Below are 20,171 nucleotides of genomic sequence, written 5' to 3'. Positions count from 1 at the left end.
TGAGCCTTTATTTGATTGTCTGATTGCAAGAAAGACCAAAAATTCATCCAGAGGACTTAGCAATCACTTTGGGACAATGAAGAAAACATCCACTGTTACTGCAAAAACACTTATATGATGACCTGGTGAAGGCTGGGACAAATGTCTCAGTGGAAGCCATAAGATAATCACCTAACAACCAAAAACTTTATGGCTGAAATTTATGACACCATTCTTGGCCAAAAAGCATAGGAAGGTTAAGTGGAATATGACAGAAGGAATTTAGATAGGCCTGCAGATGACTGGGACACAGTTCTATGGAGTGATGAATCAAAAGTGGAACTGTTTGGCCACATAGATCAGTAGTTTGTCTGGTGCAAAGATAAGGATTATGACCTATGTTTTTCTGCTGCAGGATTTTGCTTGGCAATGTGACTGTAATCATTAAATCACAAAAATACTAAGTCACTTTGAGAAGAAATGTTATGCCACTTGTGGTGAAATTGTATCTTGGTGATCATTTGACTTTCCAGCAAGACAATGATCCCCAGCACACTTCCAAGTCAAATAAAGCTTGGTTGAGGAATCAAATTTAAGAAAATCTTTAGAGGAATTTAAATACAGCATTTGCAGCACAAAAACAAATCTCAATAAGTTGGGATCTTTTAAATGAGAATAAAGGTCAAACATGCCACAAGAGAGTTGTCAAAAGCTTGTTAGCACTTACAGAAATCAATTATTAGAGGTTATCAAGGTAAAATGATGTTCCAGCAAGTACTGTTTGTTTGTTTGTTTATTAGTACAAATAAACAAAGTTTAGTACAAAGTTTATTAGTTTATTAGTTCAACGTCATGTTTTACACTTTGGTTACATTTATGATAGTAACGGTAGTTACTCATTACACAAGGTTCATTAGTTCACAAGTTCAATGTCAAATACAGTCATGGACTATTTCGTATCTCCAATTCACCTTACATGCATATCTTTGGAATGTGGGAGGAAACCGGAGCTCCCGGAGAAAACCCACACAGACACGGGGAGAACATGCAAACTCCACACAGAAAGGACGGCCCCACCTGGGGATCAAACCCAGGACCTTCTTGCTGTGAGGCGACAGTGCTGCCCACTTAGCCACCGTATTAATGTATTTCAACAGGTTAAACAATACCTTAACAAACTGCTGAGAAAATAATAATGCAAACTTAAATACTAAAATCCCACTCTTATCAACCTGTGACAAATAGTCAACATGGCTACTACGGTTTGTTAGCTGACCTGCTCTTACAGGATAGAAGGAAGACATGCGGTGTTTTCTATAAAAAAGATGATTGTGCAATTTTAAATGCAATTAAATACAAATAATTAAACTGGATTAAAGCATTCTGGTCATAATTTAGCTAAACAAGTAAAATCTGTTATAGTTTTTTAGTACCAATGAGAACAAACAGGTAGGGGTTAGTAGTCAATCACCAACAAGCATGTTTTGTTGAGGGAAAAGAAAACTGGAAAACCTCCAGTAAACCCACATGGACATGGAAGGGGGAAGGGGAGATTAGCTAAACTCCTTACAGTAACAAGAAATTAGATTGAACTATGTTATGAGTACTCTGGGTACCAACTGTACCACCCAAACATAAACATTTGTTATTGAACTTCATATGAACATATGCAGGTCATTAAAACAAACACCACTGCAAATAAGGGCTTCAAATACAGGTAGGACATTTCCATCAAACATCCTTCAAAAAACACACTAAATTGAAAGGTTCATTTTTGTTTTGGACTAATTTAATACATTTTGTGTTGTTTGTTGTGTGTTGAACTGAAAACAAAAATTAAAGAAGTTAAATTACTGACCAATCATATAGCACAATGCTGTGGTTACCTGCAGTGGTTTTCCTTACAGCTAAAGTAACAGGCTAGGGTTGGATTACAAGCAGGATGGTAATGCAAGTTCCATTATCATGCTGTAGCTATTGGTCAATATTTTTTTTTTTTTTTTTAAGTGTTTTAAAACACAACCAACTTAACTGACCTCTATCTGTATATAGGCATTGGTCAACTTGACTAGCTTACAGCAAAGATAAACAATGGTTTTTTACTTGTACTGACTTCAAAAGCACAAATCCTGTCATTTACTTATTTATTTTATCATGGGGCACGTGGCACAGCTGGTATTTTGGGTACCATGGTTTGATCCTTAGCTCCAATCACTGTCAATGTTCACCCTAAGTCCAGTTTTCTCTCTGTACTCTGGTTTCTCCTACAAAGAGATCTGAGGACTTTAATTTCTTGCAAAGAAATTGCTGACTTGTACCGATTCTTGTATGTAAGGGTGGCATAAGGCCCAGCATAGCCCTGACCAGGATGAGGGGGTTAATGATTATTATTTTATATGAATAAGTGTGCTTGAACAGTGCAGTAAGTTGGAACAGGATTCTTCTGGAACATCATATGTTTAGTTCATTTCTTTCTATGAAAATCAGCATGCAAGTGCTTTAAATAATCCAGACGGCAATAATAGGGAATAAGTAAATAATCAATTGAATATGATCATTTCTAAGCTTATATGGTGCTTTCAGGATAAGAGCTTATTATAAAATTGGAACCACAATTGTTGTTGTATAAACATATTGTGTTAAATTAGACCACTTTATGATTTATACTTTACAATTTATACCAAATTACATCTTCATATGTACCCACAGCCCCCTGTTGTAGTGCGGTGTTGTTATTATGCAGGTATTTTGTATACAGTGAATCTCTATAGTGTGTACTATTTTTATGTATGTAAGTAGCTACTGACGGCAGTTGTAGCCTAGTGGTTACGGTACTGGACCAGTAATCAAAAGGTCGCTGGTTCAAGCCTCACAATTGCCAGGTTGTGACTGCTGGGCCCTTGAGCAAGGCCCTTAACCCTCAATTGCTTAGACAATATCCTGTCACAGTACTGTAAGTCGCTTTGGATAAAAGAGTCTGCTAAATGCCAAAAATGTAAATGTACTGAGGTCTTAATTTCCTTCACGATTAACAGTACCACTTACTGACCTTTACAGAGACAGATGTTTCATTAACACTGTTTTAACACATCTGTATCCAAGCACAACTGCAATCATTTGTAAACTAAAATGTAAAATGTCAAAATCGTGACAGACCTATCTAGCATAGACTAATTTCTCTTTATACTACGGGTGAATTAATTGGTATTTAAATCCAAAAGAAAACTATAAATTAAAAAAACTAGTAAACATTTTACTCCTTTTGTTAAGGCATTTAAATCTAGGCAAAACGTCCAAATCTTAAGCGCAGACGTTCAGGTCTTCCCCTTTTTCGAGCCTGGTTACAAATATCACCGGTTTTAAGTTTGTATTAAAATACATTGTACAAGTACAATTCAATATGTGCAACTTCAGTTCAGAACTCAACCCAAACCTGCAACACCAAATCAAGTAAACACGCACACAGCTTTAACACAACTTTAACACAACTTCAAACAGGTAGTTTAAGGTTGTTATAAGCTACTTAATTGTTATAAGAACTGAATTACTGAATTTAAGAAGACATTACCTGCAAAGAAACAGAAAGCTCGGCGTCGCGTCTGCTCTCAACAGCTTCTGCACTTCGGTCAAACACAAAATGCGAACAGCAGGTCTGAACTCACGGTTCCAGTAGCGCGCTTTTAAATATCTAACACAAACCCATAACAGCCATATTAAATTACTTAATGCGAATTCATACTTAAACCGATGTTTCAACCCGTTTTAGAAAGTGTTCCAAAACAGCAACATGACAGAAAACGCGAGGTGAGGTGATTTGCAACACTTGACGCAGGTTCCACCCTTCCGGATGCTGAAACACGACAAACGGAAGAGGTTTCTTACTTTACACACAAATCAGAAATCAATTAGGATTCAACTCATACTTTTTATTTATTATATGTTTTATTCACTGTAACAAACTCACAGATAAAACCAACGGGCTACTTTAATCTACTCGACTACGTTGCTTGTTAGATATTGAGAGATCTTTAGGTCAAGTGATTTGAAAAAAAGACAAGAAAAAAAGAAAGATGAAGTGAGTAATGGCGTTGGTGTGTTGTTTTAGTAAAACTATCAGTGTCAGTCCGTTTGCTTTTATTTTATTGTGGTTCAGCGCTAGATGGCGGTCACTCATTATTAACAGGTGCGTCTATAGGATACTCACTCTCCGCCCTGCGGCACGTCTCAAGTTCGATTCGAGGGCAAATGCGGACCATGAACAGATTTTGAATTCTTAAGCGGTCATGTCTATGCTCCATCCTACCCGAAGTGTACACCTCTTGTGTTGATTGCTATTAGGTGCTAAATTAGCAGCCATTATAAAGAGCACTAAAACATATTAAAAAAACTAAACTTGCAATTCCATTTTACAAATTTACAAACTTCATTTGGAAAAGTTGGAAAATAATATTTTGTAAAATGTAATAAATAATATGTAATTTGTTAACTTGAACCTTTATTTAATGTAAAAAAGCACAATGAAATGACTTTCACTGACCAGCTTGATCAATATTTGATATTTGATTAATTTGATGCCTTCAACAAACTCCAAGGCCAAAGTAATTAAAAAGAGGCAATTGGGGAATTGATGCCTCTTGTCACTGTGTATGAAGAGCAGCTAAGAGAAAAAATTTCTCCTTTCTCCCAATGCAAAAGCTTAACTAACTGGTTTTGTTTTCCACTTAGTAAGTCATTAAGTAATAAAAGTTCAAGAACAGAGTGAAAAGATGGTACTCCAGGTCAATATGAACAGACCACTGGCTTTACCACTGAAGAAAAAGATGTTGAAATGTTGGACAAATCATTAATCATTAGCAGCAAAAGATCCAGCAGTCAGGAAATACAGCACAGACTGGTACCTGGCAGAGCAAGAATGAATGAACTAGAGAAGATCTTCAGATCAAAGATCAAAATTGTCCAAACTGTGGTCTTCTCTGTGGACAAGAAGAATTTCAATGTGTTTGAATTTTAATTCCTGGGATTGATTTCCAGGTGCGGTGGTGCGGGTCCTTTTTTGTGGAGTTTGCATGTTCATCCCATGTCTGTGGGGGTTTCCTCTGGGTGCTCTGGTTCCTCCCACAGTCCAAAGACATGCAGTCAGGTTAATTGCAGCTATTAAAAATTGCCATAAGTGTGTGTGTGTGTGTGTGTGTGTTTGCCCCCTGATGGACTTGTAAATCAGACAATTCATTATTATTATTATTATTATTATTATTATTATTGTTGTTGTTGACATAATGTAAAGTGCTGTTTTAAATGTTTAAAAGAGTTTAATATGAATTATTCTAATAGATAAATATTCTATACATAAATGTAAATGGCACTGTCGCCTCACAGCAAGAAGGTCCTGGGTTCGATCCCCAGGTGGGGTGGTCCGGGTCCTCTCTGTGTGAAGTTAGCATGTTCTCCCCATGTCTGCGTGGGTTTCCTCCGGGAGCTCCGGTTTCCTTTCACAGTTCAAAAACATGCAGTGAGGTTCATTGGAGACACTGAATTGCGTGAAAGGTGAAAGGGTGTGTGTGTGTATGTGTGTCTGCCCTGCGATGGACTGGTGCCCCATCCAGGGCGTTACTGTGTGCCTTGTGCCCATTGAAAAGCTGGGATAGGCTCCAGCACCCCCCCTCCCCCGCGACCCTAATTCGATAAGTGGTTAAGACAGTGAGTAAATGTTAATGAGCTGACAGATTTGCCAATTTTCTATATAAATGCAGAATTATAGCATTATTTGTTATTTGTCTGCTCTTGAGTCAAAACAACTTACACTGGACTATTTTAATGTCGATTAAATATGTGTTGCCCTTTAATGAATTTGGCCCTCTGTTCAGAGTGTATTTCTTTCTGCACCTAATGTTTTCAGGTGGTTTTGGACCCTGACCAGGATAAAACTGTTAGTGAAAATAAATGAATGCCTTTTAATATATTTCATGTATTAAGTGAAACAACTTATTGTTCGCAAAACGTCTAATGTAACTTGCCTCTCTACGAGGACCACTGTCCATTAGATGAATCCCTCAGGTGGCGCAGTGGGTAGCGTTGTGGGTAGCAAGAAGGGCCTGGGTTTGATTCCCTGTCCGGACAAAGCTTTGAATAAATGAATGAAGAAATTCACCATGTCATTTAAACAGGTATAGTTGCAGTTACATGTTGCTGACAGAAGGGTGAGCAGCGGTACCATAAACACCTTTTATAGCTTCTAGGCAACGGAATATGCAGAAACTTTTACCTTTACAACAGTAACTTTCTGGTATTATACCAAATAAACAAATGATGAGGCTTAAAATATAGTTTATAACATGTATTATCACGTGAACTTTAGTTTTGAGTTATAGAATTTGGTTTCTTAGCAAAGAGCCCTACTTTGTTGCTAGGTTACAGTGTTAGAGCTCAGCTAAACTGACCAATGCTGTCTGCAATAACATGCACGTCACGTATACAACACAAGTTGTATATAAGTTATATATTTTAGTAGTTATTTTTGTTGTCATCTACTAATCTGTTTTGGACATCAGAGCAATGGAAGAAGGTCAACGTGTTAACCAAATCTTAGAAGACCGTGTGGACATCAGGTCACGTGCATTCTTTTGAAGGTAAAAGACTTGATAATTTTGTGGTACCAGATACCACAGCACTCTTTCAGATGTCTTGGGGAGTCCGTGCCTGATCAGGTTAGAGCTGTTTTGACAGCATATTATCATTATGTTTTGACTCATCTCAGTATACCAGAGTAACAGCTTATCAGTTACACACAACTGTGTAATTTAAATATTTCACGTACCAAGTTTCATGGACTTGTTCCTGGTACTAAACTAAAACAACTAACTGGTAAAACATGCTAGTCAATAACTAAGCTTAGTCTATATTTAAGTTAAAACCTTATGGTCACTTAGGCACTTAGTGGAACAGTGTATTGTTATGCAGCCTCGATACAGTGAGTTGATAAATACACTGCCTGGCCAAAAAAAAGGTCACACACACTAATATTTCGTTGGACCACCTTTAGCTTTGATTACGGCACGCGTTCGCTGTGGCATCGTTTCCACAAGCTTCTGCAATGTCACAACATTTATTTCTGTCCAGTTTTGCATAAAATTTTCCCCAAGATCTTGTATTGATGATGGGAGATTTGGACCACTGCGCAAAGTCTTCTCCAGCACATCTCAAAGATTCTCAATGGGGTTCAGGTCTGGACTCTGTGGTGGCCAATCCATGTGTGAAAATGATGTCTCATGCTCCCTGAACCACTCTTTCACAATTTAAGCCCAATGAATCCTGGCATTGTCATCTTGGAATATGCCCGTGCCATCAGGGAAGAAAAAATCCATTGATGTAATAACCTGGTCGTTCAGTATATTCAGGTAGTCAGCTGACCTCATTCTTTGGGCACATAACGTTGCTGAACCTAGACGTGACCGACTGCAGCAACCCCACATCATAGCACTGCCCCCACAGGCTTGTACGGTAGGCACTAGGCATGATGGGTGCATCACTTCAGCCGCCTCTCTTCTTACCCTGATGCGCCCATCACTCTGGAACAGGGTAAATCTGGACTCATCAGACCACATGACCTTCTTCCATTGCTCCAGAGTCCAATCTTTATGCTCCCTAGCAAATTGAAGCCGTTTTTGCCGGTTGGCCTCACTGACATGTGGTTTTCTTAAGGCTACACAGCTGTTTAGTCCCAATCCCCTTGAGTTCCATTCGCTTTGTGCGTGTGGAAATGCTCTTACTTTCACTATTAAACATATCCCTGAGTTCTACTGTAGTTTTTCTACCATCTGATTTCACCAAACGTTTAAGTGATCGCTGATCACGATCATTCAAGATTCTTTTCCGACCACATTCCTTCCTCGAAGATGATGTTTCCCCACTGTCCTTCCACTTTTTAATAATGCGTTGGACAGTTCTTAACCTGATTTTAATAGTTTCAGCAATCTCCTTAGATGTTTTCTCTGCTTGATGCATGCCAATAATTTCTAATACAGTCTCACTCACTTTTGTTACAACAGCAGTGGATTCCTTGAAAGCATTTTTTATGTCTGATGTCTGCATGCCACAGCAAATCCGTGTGAAGTTACTGACATTTCTGGATGTTAATGGCTTTGCTTTGTGTAGTAGGGTCTTAACTTTCATTTTTAGATGCAGCAATTAAATGTGTTTACTGGTGATGCAGTACTGCCTGACAAATCAAAGGTTATTGGCATTAAATTTAGTTTTTTTTGTCAAAGAGTCTGTGAATCATTTAATAATAATAATGATAATGTCACCGTGGCTAAATTGTAGTGCAATTGTGCGGTGAAAAACATCGCATTACTTCATCCATCCTTGTTCATAAACAACTAAGCATTTCCATAAAGATAATTTCAAATTTTTCCAGAAGAAATACCCCCTTTTCCTTTCATGTTTTAGGTTACTCGAGAAAACGACACTCTTAACAGTAAGTGTAAGATGACTTTGATCTCTCCTTCAGAATCAGAACCTTTATTTATTCACCAAGTACCAGGTGTACAAGGAATTTCTCAGGGTGCAGGTGTCAATATATTTTAAGTTTAATAAAATATTATAGAAAAGGTATACTATAGATAAACATAGACTAGAGACATAAATAGACAGTACACTATCAAACTATACACTACAAAAAAAGTGTCTAATGGTGATATTACAGTACACTGACAAACGGCAAGTTAAAAATGTGCAATGGAGATAATAATAGTGACTATTAAATATGGATTAAAGTAGTTAAGGTGCATATTTGCACAGGAGGATTATGGCATGGTACATACAGTGAATACATATGTACAGCATGTGTGATAAAGTGCATGTGCAACTGTTTCATGCAGAGAAATGTAGGAATGGTCCTTGTGTTTGAAGTTGATGGCCTGGGGAAAGAAACTGAAGAAGATAGAAGAGTCTTCAAGGCTCTAACTCTTGGTTTCCACTGAAATAGAAACCGCTAGAAAAGGAAGTGATCAGTGTGTGAGGGGTCAGCCATAATTTTCCCTGTCCTCTTCCTTATTCCAGAGAAGAAGATTGATATGTAATATACATAAACATGTTTTCAAATGTCATAAAACTGCACTAATGCCATAAATTTGTTGTATTCTGTTCTACTGCAGTTAAGATCTTGTGGAGACACAAAGCATGGCTGAAAAAGTGATGATGAATAAGTATGACACTGGCTGGACCAGAAGCCAGAGACTAGAAGCTAAGCGAGAGGACATGACCCAGTTGATGTCCTGCCATCGGAGGATTCAGAGGTGTTTCCAGAATGTCCTAGAACCACTTTCACACTTCTCACAGACCGATATAAACAACAGGAAAACAAGAGGTTGCATTTTAATTTTTTTCTGGTTAACCTTTCTTTTAATCTTTCTAATGATTAGCACAACACACTTGTTTTTTGGCCTAACTTTAGTCATGCTGCCACTACTACTATCTGGTATTAGAACTGGGATATACATTTAAATAGGCATCAATTACAACCCCAAATCAGAAAAAGTTGGGACAGTATGGAAAATGCAAATAAAATAAAAATGCAGTGTTCCTTACATTTACTTTGACTTCCATGTGATTGCAGACAGTTTGAACCCAAGATATTTTATGTTTTGTCTGCTCAACTTCATTTCATTTGTTAATATACTTTCATTCCTGCATTTCAGGCCTGCAACACATTCCAAAAAAGTTCGGGCAATTTAGAGCTAGTAATGAGGTGAAAAAACAAAATAATGATGTGATTCCAAACAGGTGATGTCAACAGGTGATTGTAATCATGGTTTGGTACAAAAGCAGCATCCAGGAAAGGCTGAATCTTTGATGAGCAAAGATGATCAGTGGATCTTTTTTCCAAAAATAGACCTGGAATGCTGATTCATTTGACCAAAATACACACTGTGGGATGGTCCATCCTAGATGCCTTTGAGCCCAGAAAAGCCTATGCCGCTTCTGGACATGGTTAACATAAGCCTTCTTTTTTGCACAAAGTTTTAAGTGGCATTTGTGCATGTAACTCTGTATTGTAGTGCTTGACAAAGGTTTGCCAAAGTAATCCCTCACCCATGTAGTTATATCAGCTATTGTTGAGTGGCGGTTCTTGATGCAGTGTCGTCTGAGGAATCGAAGATCATGGGCATTCAGCTTAAGCTTGCACTCTTGGTCTTTATGCACTGAAATTCCTCCCGATTCCTTCAATGGTTCAATGATATTATGCACTGTAGAGGGAGAAATATGCAAATCCCTTCCAATCTTTCTTTGAGGTACATTGTTTTTAAACATTTCAATCATTTTCTCATGCTTTTGTTGACTAACTGGAGATCCTCTGATCTTCCTTGCTCATCAAAGCCTTTCCTGGATGCTGCTTTTGTACCAATCCATGATTATAATCACCTGTTGACATCACCTGTTTGGAATCACCTCATTACTAGCCCTAAATTGCACCTCTCTAAACTTTTTTTTTTGGAATGTGTTGCAGGCCTGGAATGCAGGAATGGAGGTATATGATTTGGTTTGTATATCAATATATATATATATTTTTTTTCTTTTTTCTTTTTCTTTTTTTTAATACCTCATTACTAGTCCTAAAATGCCCCTGTCCCAACTACTTTTAAATGTGTTATGGAGTAAATGTATATGTGGGTTCATACTGTCTGCAATTAAATAAAAGTCAAAGTAAAGGTAAACATCTATTTATTTGCATTTTCCATACTGTTCCAACTTTCTGATTTCTCATTTGGGTTTGTAATATTATATTTCCAGTTCATAAAGCAATTGTAATGTAACTATATTTATAATGGTTTTGTTGGATGTCTAGCAAGCTTATCATCAAGTGTCCAAATAAGTTTGTGTACATAGAGTATAGAATACTTTTATATTAAAATAACTTTGATTATGTAGTGTATAAAATAAGTTTATATGAAATGTTAATTCATTAAGCTTTTATATGGAATTTTTGTGGCTAATTTAAAATCTGAAATAAGATTGACACATGGATTTACATTAACCAAATTTTTTTTTCCCAATGTTATTCTATTCTAAATGTGTAATGATGTTTAAATTTTCATATTACCCTTTTTGATTGTGGATTTTTAGCCACAGTATTGTTAAGCATTCTGACATTGGATTCATTTTCAATTCTTGCAGGTGTGTGATTTAAACCTGGCGCATCAGTGTTACAAAATGACAGACACTTGACAGATACTGTACAGACAGTAACTTGTGCTTTCTGTGTTTAAAATATAGTGTATAAGTAACATCAGGGAAAATGTTTCATCTCTTAATGTCTCCTAGACAGAAATAAAAATAGTTTAACTCAGAAGAACAACTACAGTCCAGCTTCTTTATCTGAGTTCTGTCAGCAGTTAAGGAGCAGGATCACACAGCAGTCACCCCACTGTGCTTGTACAGAGGACCAGGAAGCTCTGGTTGGTCTTTAACTAGTCACATAGAACCTAAGCCTAACCTAAGGCTAATGATTTATATTTTTAGCTCTAAAATTGTGTATTTATATAATATCTTGCATGTAAAACTAAACTTGTTGCCCTGGCTATGCATTATTTTGTTCTTGTTGTTTATATGCAGTTAACAGTAATGACATCCGAGGTAAGTCTGGTGTGGCAGGATCTGCAAAGGCTCCCTGCTGACCCCACGATTACCCCAGAAGAAAATGAGTGGCTGTACAGCTGTACTGTCACTCAGGTGCTTTATATCTGTGAGAAGCTGTATCTACGATACCTGCACCTGTTGGAAAATGTGCAGAAACAGGGCATCTTTAGCCAGCATGCCAACCGCTGCCGTCTGGCTGCTCAGATGGCCAATGACCTTAGCCAGCAGTAAGATTCCCTTCTAATACAATTTAGATTTAATTTTTATTTATTCTTTTATAGATTATCACCTACGTTTAACATGTGGAACTTTAAATGAAACGTTAAGTAAATAAAAATAAGTTGTCATTCAGTATGTATTTAAAGAGGCACAAAATGTAGATTATAGCTAGTAGTTTATGTGTTTAAGTAGGACAGTTTTTAAATGCAGTGCTATAGTGCTGGAATAATACAAAATAATACCTACAATATATATATGATTATTCTCCACTTTTAAACAAATCTATGATTTGATCACTGCAGACAACAATTTTAAAATGTTCACCCATAATTTAAGTGATTAAAACAAAGAAAGTAAAAACATGATTGTTGCCTAGGTGGCACAGCGGGACATTCCGCTAGCACACCAGCACTGAGATTCTGAACTCCTCGGTTCGAAACTCGGTGTTGCCACTGGCCGGCTGAGCGCCATCTAGTGGTCATAATTGGCATTACCTGCAGGGGGGGATGACCGGACTGTGTTGGCGGGGTCTTTGAACGCTGTGTAAGGACCCTGATTGGCGTATAGGAACGGCTGTGCAGAGTGCATGGGTGGAAAAGTGTTCTGTTAAAGGCTGCGCGGGGGTCGGAGGAGGCGTATATATACCCTCAACTGCAATAAAATCGGGGATCCCCAGCTGCAGAAGACAAATTGACTACACTAAATTGGGAGAACAATGGGAGAAAAACGCATGTACAGTGTATCACAAAAGTGAGTACACCCCTCACATTTCTGCAGATATTTAAGTATATCTTTTCATGGGACAACACTGACAAAATGACACTTTGACACAATGAAAAGTAGTCTGTGTGCAGCTTATATAACAGTGTAAATTTATTCTTCCCTCAAAATAACTCAATATACAGCCATTAATGTCTAAACCACCGGCAACAAAAGTGAGTACACCCCTTAGTGAAAGTTCCTGAAGTGTCAATATTTTGTGTGGCCACCATTATTTCCCAGAACTGCCTTAACTCTCCTGGGCATGGAGTTTACCAGAGCTTCACAGGTTGCCACTGGAATGCTTTTCCACTCCTCCATGACGACATCACGGAGCTGGCGGATATTCGAGACTTTGCGCTCCTCCACCTTCCGCTTGAGGATGCCCCAAAGATCTTCTATTGGGTTTAGGTCTGGAGACATGCTTGGCCAGTCCATCACCTTTACCCTCAGCCTCTTCAATAAAGCAGTGGTCGTCTTAGAGGTGTGTTTGGGGTCATTATCATGCTGGAACACTGCCCTGCGACCCAGTTTCCGGAGGGAGGGGATCATGCTCTGCTTCAGTATTTCACAGTACATATTGGAGTTCATGTGTCCCTCAATGAAATGTAACTCCCCAACACCTGCTGCACTCATGCAGCCCCAGACCATGGCATTCCCACCACCATGCTTGACTGTAGGCATGACACACTTATCTTTGTACTCCTCACCTGATTGCCGCCACACATGCTTGAGACCATCTGAACCAAACAAATTAATCTTGGTCTCATCAGACCATAGGACATGGTTCCAGTAATCCATGTCCTTTGTTGACATGTCTTCAGCAAACTGTTTGCGGGCTTTCTTGTGTAGAGACTTCAGAAGAGGCTTCCTTCTGGGGTGACAGCCATGCAGACCAATTTGATGTAGTGTGCGGCGTATGGTCTGAGCACTGACAGGCTGACCCCCCACCTTTTCAATCTCTGCAGCAATGCTGACAGCACTCCTGCGCCTATCTTTCAAAGACAGCAGTTGGATGTGACGCTGAGCACGTTCACTCAGCTTCTTTGGACGACCAACGCGAGGTCTGTTCTGAGTGGACCCTGCTCTTTTAAAACGCTGGATGATCTTGGCCGCTGTGCTGCAGCTCAGTTTCAGGGTGTTGGCAATCTTCTTGTAGCCTTGGCCATCTTCATGTAGCGCAACAATTCGTCTTTTAAGATCCTCAGAGAGTTCTTTGCCATGAGGTGCCATGTTGGAACTTTCAGTGACCAGTATGAGAGAGTGTGAGAGCTGTACTACTAAATTGAACACACCTGCTCCCTATGCACACCTGAGACCTAGTAACACTAACAAATCACATGACATTTTGGAGGGAAAATGACAAGCAGTGCTCAATTTGGACATTTAGGGGTGTAGTCTCTTAGGGGTGTACTCATTTTTGTTGCCGGTGGTTTAGACATTAATGGCTGTATATTGAGTTATTTTGAGGGAAGAATAAATTTACACTGTTATATAAGCTGCACACAGACTACTTTTCATTGTGTCAAAGTGTCATTTTGTCAGTGTTGTCCCATGAAAAGATATACTTAAATATCTGCAGAAATGTGAGGGGTGTACTCACTTTTGTGATACACTGTATATTCTACACTCACTGCATACTGTAGACTTTACATCTACTAGGTTGACCAACTAGGTAGGAGTGTCTAATAGAGTGGACAGTGAGTGGACACAGTATTTAAAAACTCCAGCAGCGCTGCTGTGTCTGATCCACTCATACCAGCACAACACACACTAACACACCACCACCATGTCAGTGTCACTGCAGTGCTGAGAATGATCCACCACCTAAATAATACCTACTCTGTGGTGCCAGCTTACTTAATTTGTTAGTAGTCAACAAATGTGTGCAAGAATATAGTGATTTAGGTTCTTCTTTTTGCTCATCTATGCTCTCAAAAGTTGGCAAAGTCAAAGTTGGCCAGTGACAAAGTCTTGTGGTCTAGTAAAGTTAAATTGGAACTTTTGGGCAAGAATTGTAAGTATTATATGTGGTGTAAAACTAAAAAGGCACATCAGCAGGTGACAACCTGCCCTGCTGGGAATAAAGTTTTTCTTGCAGCAAAACAATTAACTTTTTATCAGTCAGTAAAGTCAAAATGGTACTCTTAATCCTATGTATCATGTATGGTATGACCTTGTGTTGTTCACTGCTTTCCAGAGGAACTAAGTGGGTTGTAAAGAGAAATCAATTAAAATGATCATGTTTTGCAATTTTAATTAAGTCTTTTTAATAAAACATTTTGAGATTAGGATTGAGATAAAAACTTTTCAAGGCACTTAATACTAGAATAAAATATATAAATAATATAAAATAATAAAATAGAATACATTTGGATAAATGATATACAGTTTATCCAGATTATACAGTGAGTGACCTTTTTATTTATTTGCAGTTTGAACATTCACTTCATAAGACTCAGAGTTGCAGAGAAACTCAAAACTGCATGGAGTGCCAGAAAACATGCACTAAATCTTTGTGATAGACAACAAAGTGCACTAAAGGCGGTTGCTTATCCTCACATCCTGGACAGCTGCCTACACTTTATATCTGGCTACAAAAAAGGCATGGCAAGCGGACAGCACAAGCAAACAGTTGAGAAAGACCTAATAGAGGTAGTTGTATGCGATGGGATTTACAGGAGAAGGGTAAGGTGATAAACACTTACATTTATTTTAATCTTGTCTCCTTAGATAGAGGAAAAAATAGGAGATTTGGATCTGGATCTTGTTTATGACCTCTGCTGTGAACTAAAGCCGAAAAACAGTAAAACTGACACACAATGTAGGTCTCATGGTCTAGACACACAAATTGTCTCTACACCTGTTTTCAGCTTTCTTTGTGTATGTTCTTTTGTGAGTTGGCTGACTGTGATTTATGTGTCTAGGTATGACTACCAGTGTGCTTGTGAAAGTAGAGGAAGAGAATGATCAGCATTTTCAAAAGCATATTACCAGAATGAAGGTACCCAATCTTATTGACCTGCATCCAGCTATCTCCCTCTTTTTTCTGATTAGTTGCACAGGATGTCACAGTGGCACAGCACATAGTGTGGGTGATGATCAGCTTGAGGGTTCTGTTGATCCAGGTTTGCCTCTTGTCCCTGTTTATAGAGTTTTGCATAATTTTACCCTCCCACCTCCCAAAAGCAGGGTATATAATAACAACATATTACTTTTTATTTATATAGAGAGATTTGAAGTTTTATCTATTACATTATGTTTGTCTGGCTCTTGATACATATATCAGCCATAACATTGCCAAAACCACCTTTTTTTTTTCTACACTCACTGTCCATTTTATCAGCTCCACTTACCATATAGAAGCACTTTGTAGTTTTACAATTACTGACTGTAGTCCATCTGTTTCTCTACATACTTTCTTAGCCTGCTTTTACCCTGTTCTTCAATTGTCAAAACCCCACAGGACCACCACAGAGCAACAGAGCAGGTGTTATTTAGGTGGTAGATCATTCTCAGCACTGCAGTGACAATGACATGGTGGTAGTGTGTTAGTGTGTGTTGTGCTGGTATGAGTGGATCAGACACAGCAGTGCTGCTGGAGTTTTTAAATACCGTGTCCACTCACTGTCATGTGATCATTGTACACTACATGGCCAAAAGTATGTGGTGTTTCGGACATACTGATTGCTAACAGAAGTATAAACCTAATTACAGCCCTCTTACTAAAATGGTTTCATTCTCTTGGTGTATGCCACGTGTACTTGCTCACTAGTCTAGGATATTGCCTCTTTACTGACGTCTGTTGTTTCTCACTCATGTACATTTTTAGATTGTATAAGAGTGTATGATGTTGCTTCTTTACTGACGTCTGAGTTTGATTAGCCTGTATTCTTATTAATATTGAAAGAAATGCAGTTTTATATTATATTTAGGTAGTGTTGGTGCTGCATGCTTCCAGGAAGCCTGGTTTGATCCTCGAGTTTGTTTCTCACTCATGTACATTTTTAGATTGTATAAGAGTGTATGATGTTGCTTCTTTACTGATGTCTGAGTTTGATTAGCCTGTATTCTTATTAATATTGTAAGAAATGCAGTTTTATATTATATTTAGGTAGTGTTGGTGCTGCATGCTTCCAGGAAGCCTGGTTTGAGCCTTGAGTTTGTTTCTCACTCATTTACATTTTTAGATTGTATAAGAGTGTATGATGTTGCTTCTTTACTGACGTCTGAGTTTGATTAGGCAGTATTCTTATTAATATTGTAAGAAATGCAGTTTTATATTATATTTAGGTAGTGTTGGTGCTGCATGCTTTCAGGGATCCTGGTTTGATCCTTGAGTTTGTTTCTCACCCTTGTACATGTTTTAATTGTACGAGAGTGTATGATGCCATGTGATCGACTGACATCCTGTTCAAGGTGAATTTCCACTCTGCACCTTGTATCTTTGGTCCCACTGTGACCCAGATCAGGATAAATTGATTACTGAAGATACATGGATGAATGAACTTTTACTTTTTAATATGGTGAACGTGTACTGTTTTGTATTTTTACTCTATTAACTTTGCATCTGATACACAAATCTACAGTTAAAGGTTAAAAGTTTACATCCAGCTGTAAGGAACGTGTATTTCAGGCAGCCTTAACTGTTGTTTTTCTGTGACTGAACGTTTGGTTCACATATAATGTCGAAAATAGAAACGTTCACAAATGTAAGATTTTTTTTATTAGTTTTTATTTTATTGTGGTTTATTTACACAAAAATTTACCAGAACTGTTGCCTAGTGGATGCCCAGTCCCGCCCGGTCATTCCTGATATTCTCTGCTGGCGATGCACTTGGCGATGTGGATCTGGGCGATGCGTGGAGCCATTCGACAGAGGCAGCTTGGGCAAGTCACAAAGTCTGCAGCGCTGATGTTTTTGCTCTTGGTCATCTGCAAATAAAATCCCAGTTAATTCCCAGTTTGAGTTCCAGTCAGTCATGTATTGAAAACCAGTGTTATGTGGAGCTCTTACCTTGAATTCTGCTCTGTCGTCTGAGCTGATGTACCCCTCCAGTAGCGAGCCTTTCTTCCTCTGCTTGCTGGAGTTAAAGACAGAGCGTTTTTTCTGCTGGAGCCTGGAGCAGATGGCGGTGTGGGTGTCCAAGCGGTTCTCGGCGAATCTGCGGCCACAATGCATGCCCTCCGGAAGCGAAGGGCTGGCGAGTCGAGGATGATGGGTCGATTTTCTTACTGGTTGTTCCTGAATTCCATCAGAAGAGCCATTCGTTTCTGCTTCTTCAATTTCTTGTTCCTTTTTGAATCGACCCAGGTAGTTGTACATTTGCTTGCATCGTCTTTTCTCTTTCTTCACTGCTGACATTTCATCAAGGTTTCCACAGTCCACGACTTTTTTAACCGGTTTCCTTTCGAACTTGCCCAGGTAATTGTATTTCACCCTCTTCAGTCTATTTAACCCTACGCCAGAATCAGTCGGCGGTAGCGGCTCATACGGAGTCATTTTGATGTTCAAGGTCTCATCTGAACTCTTTTTCAGCTGAAGAGGCCTCAGGGTGACTCGTCCAGTCTGAGATGGAAGCTCCTGCTCAGGGCAGTTTGTTAGGTTTTCAGCCCTCAGCCTTTCTGCTCTCTTCTGCCGGAAGGATTTTTCTAGCATTTGGGGTTTGGATGGGGGCTTCAATGCATGTTGTAGGTGCTGTTGTAGACTCTCTGCCTGTCTCTTCTCAATCACAGCCAAAGGCAACGGGATCTAGGACTGGCGTTTCTGAATATAAGAAGAATTTGGGAAGAAAATGAATTTGATTAATGTAACAGAACTGAGCAAAACCCCCAGTTAATAAATACATTCACGTTTTAGAATTGTCTTCAAATTAAATAGTTTGATTTGATATTGTATTAGTTCAGGTACCTCAGATCTCAGGTTCTGCTCCTTGGTTGAAGCGTTCTTCTTCCACTCTCGCTCCTCATGCTTCTTCTCAATAGACCACAGAGACACTGGGATTTTGGAGGCTCTGCAGCTAATGTTTTCTTTACCGAAAGCTGCTGGGCCTTGTAGGACGTAATTCAGTCGATGAAATTCCTCTCGCAGTCTCTTGACCTTCTGTGATAACAACAGGTCAATTATAATCTCCTCCATGTTAACTGAGTATTAAAACAGGTGTGTGTGCAGGTGTGTGTGTGTGTGTGTGTGCTCCTCTCAGTAATGAAATTAACTGAAAGCTGATTTGCTCTCCTTATATACTCATCATGAAGCCACGCCCACTCTGAAAATACCTGATGTTACACCTTGTTACCATGGTAACTCACTCCCTGCAGTCATTTCTAATTTAGTCATCTGTTCATTTATTGGCTGTTTTGCCACCGTTTGATCCTGTTCAGAGTCACAGCAAAAAGTAGGAAACATCTCGGACAGGTCGCCAGTTCACATGGAAAACACACACACATGCACACACAGCAATTTTGTATCTCCAGTTGACCTCACTTGCATGTCTTTGTACTGTGGGAAGAAACCGAAGTTCCCGGAGAAATCCCATTCAGACACACAGAAAGGACCCAGACCCTCTCCACCTGGGACTCAAACCCACCGATCCACTGTCCCACCCTTTAACTTAATCTATTTAAGTAAAAAAGACTACTGTAAAAAAGTAATTGCTCTGTAAATTGTTGGTATTTATTGGTAATTATTAGGACTCAAGCACAAGTAGACATGTACTGATTTTGTGCAGTCACTTCTATATGTGTAAACCTTCGAATTCCTGCTGTAATATCTCATATTTATTAGTGCATACATACGTGGATCCATGTTGATATATATAAAAACTGAGATTTTTGGATAAAATGAATTCTGTGCCATTTGGTGCACTGTTAATATGGATTAATATTTTTTATTATTTTCTTAGGGATGTACTTCCATGCCAGACCTGAGGAGTAAAACACTGCAGAAGGAGTTTAAGATGTCACTACTGCCAGCACGGCCTCAGACTCCTTTAGTGCTTCTGTCTACAGAACCAAAGATTAGCCAGGAGATGCACATGAGCCCTGCTGAGGACCTGAGAAGGTCAACCAAACATAGACACACACGCACACACAAACAAATACACATAAAAAAACACATCCAAATATCCACAGCTGCAACCTCTGTGTAACGGTGTGGAATGCATGACTATATGGTCAGGATAAATGCTGCGTTAAATATGCTTGTTTGGCAGAAGATCTTGCTGTTGTTTATGAGTGTTTATATGTAGACTGGTACAGGACACAGATTCTGTGACTGATTTTGAGACAGCCCTTCCTCCATTGATTCAAGCTCTGAACACCACTGGCTCCAGCAAACTTAAACGACTGACATACATGCTGCAGGTAGAAACACACAAACATGTTAAGCTATAGTAACTGCATGTGTAACAAAAAATAAATTGGCATAATATATGACAAAGAAGCAGGAGTGTAGCCAGACAATGGTCAGGGATAGCTAGTGTCACCCAAATGTTGCCACATTCCAGATTTGCTGAATAAAAAACTAAACAACAGTCCTGTTTTTTGGTAGTTCATGGGTTATATTTGACCAATCAGACCAA

At 38.8% G+C, this 20,171-nt stretch overlaps 2 protein-coding genes across 3 annotated transcripts in view; one reads left to right on the top strand and one right to left on the bottom strand.

Annotated features, from left to right (window-relative positions):
- irf5 (interferon regulatory factor 5) overlaps positions 1-3,609 on the bottom strand; it is a 50,870-nt gene extending 47,261 nt beyond the window's left edge. The window contains exon 1 of the mRNA XM_062994647.1: positions 3,548-3,609. The gene's annotated coding sequence lies outside the window, so the exon portion shown is untranslated. The remainder of the gene's footprint in view (positions 1-3,547) is intronic.
- Positions 3,610-6,438: 2,829 nt separating this feature from the next.
- The window catches only part of ccdc87 (coiled-coil domain containing 87), a 28,037-nt gene continuing 14,304 nt past the window's right edge, over positions 6,439-20,171 (top strand). The window contains exons 1-9 of one of the 2 annotated variants that reach the window (XM_062994645.1): positions 6,439-6,605; positions 9,132-9,343; positions 11,299-11,432; positions 11,590-11,840; positions 15,027-15,246; positions 15,325-15,415; positions 15,519-15,595; positions 19,494-19,651; positions 19,839-19,953. In XM_062994645.1, the coding sequence (XP_062850715.1) occupies positions 9,157-9,343; positions 11,299-11,432; positions 11,590-11,840; positions 15,027-15,246; positions 15,325-15,415; positions 15,519-15,595; positions 19,494-19,651; positions 19,839-19,953 (1,233 nt within the window). In that variant the 5' untranslated portion in view covers positions 6,439-6,605; positions 9,132-9,156. The remainder of the gene's footprint in view (positions 6,606-9,131; positions 9,344-11,298; positions 11,433-11,589; positions 11,841-15,026; positions 15,247-15,324; positions 15,416-15,518; positions 15,596-19,493; positions 19,652-19,838; positions 19,954-20,171) is intronic. The other variant, XM_062994646.1, reaches the window with a different exon arrangement.

Source organism: Trichomycterus rosablanca, chromosome 1 (assembly GCF_030014385.1).
Source record: "Trichomycterus rosablanca isolate fTriRos1 chromosome 1, fTriRos1.hap1, whole genome shotgun sequence".
Taxonomy (NCBI): domain Eukaryota; kingdom Metazoa; phylum Chordata; class Actinopteri; order Siluriformes; family Trichomycteridae; genus Trichomycterus; species Trichomycterus rosablanca.
Note: the sequence above shows the minus strand (reverse complement) of the source record. Positions and strands in the feature narration are given on the sequence as shown.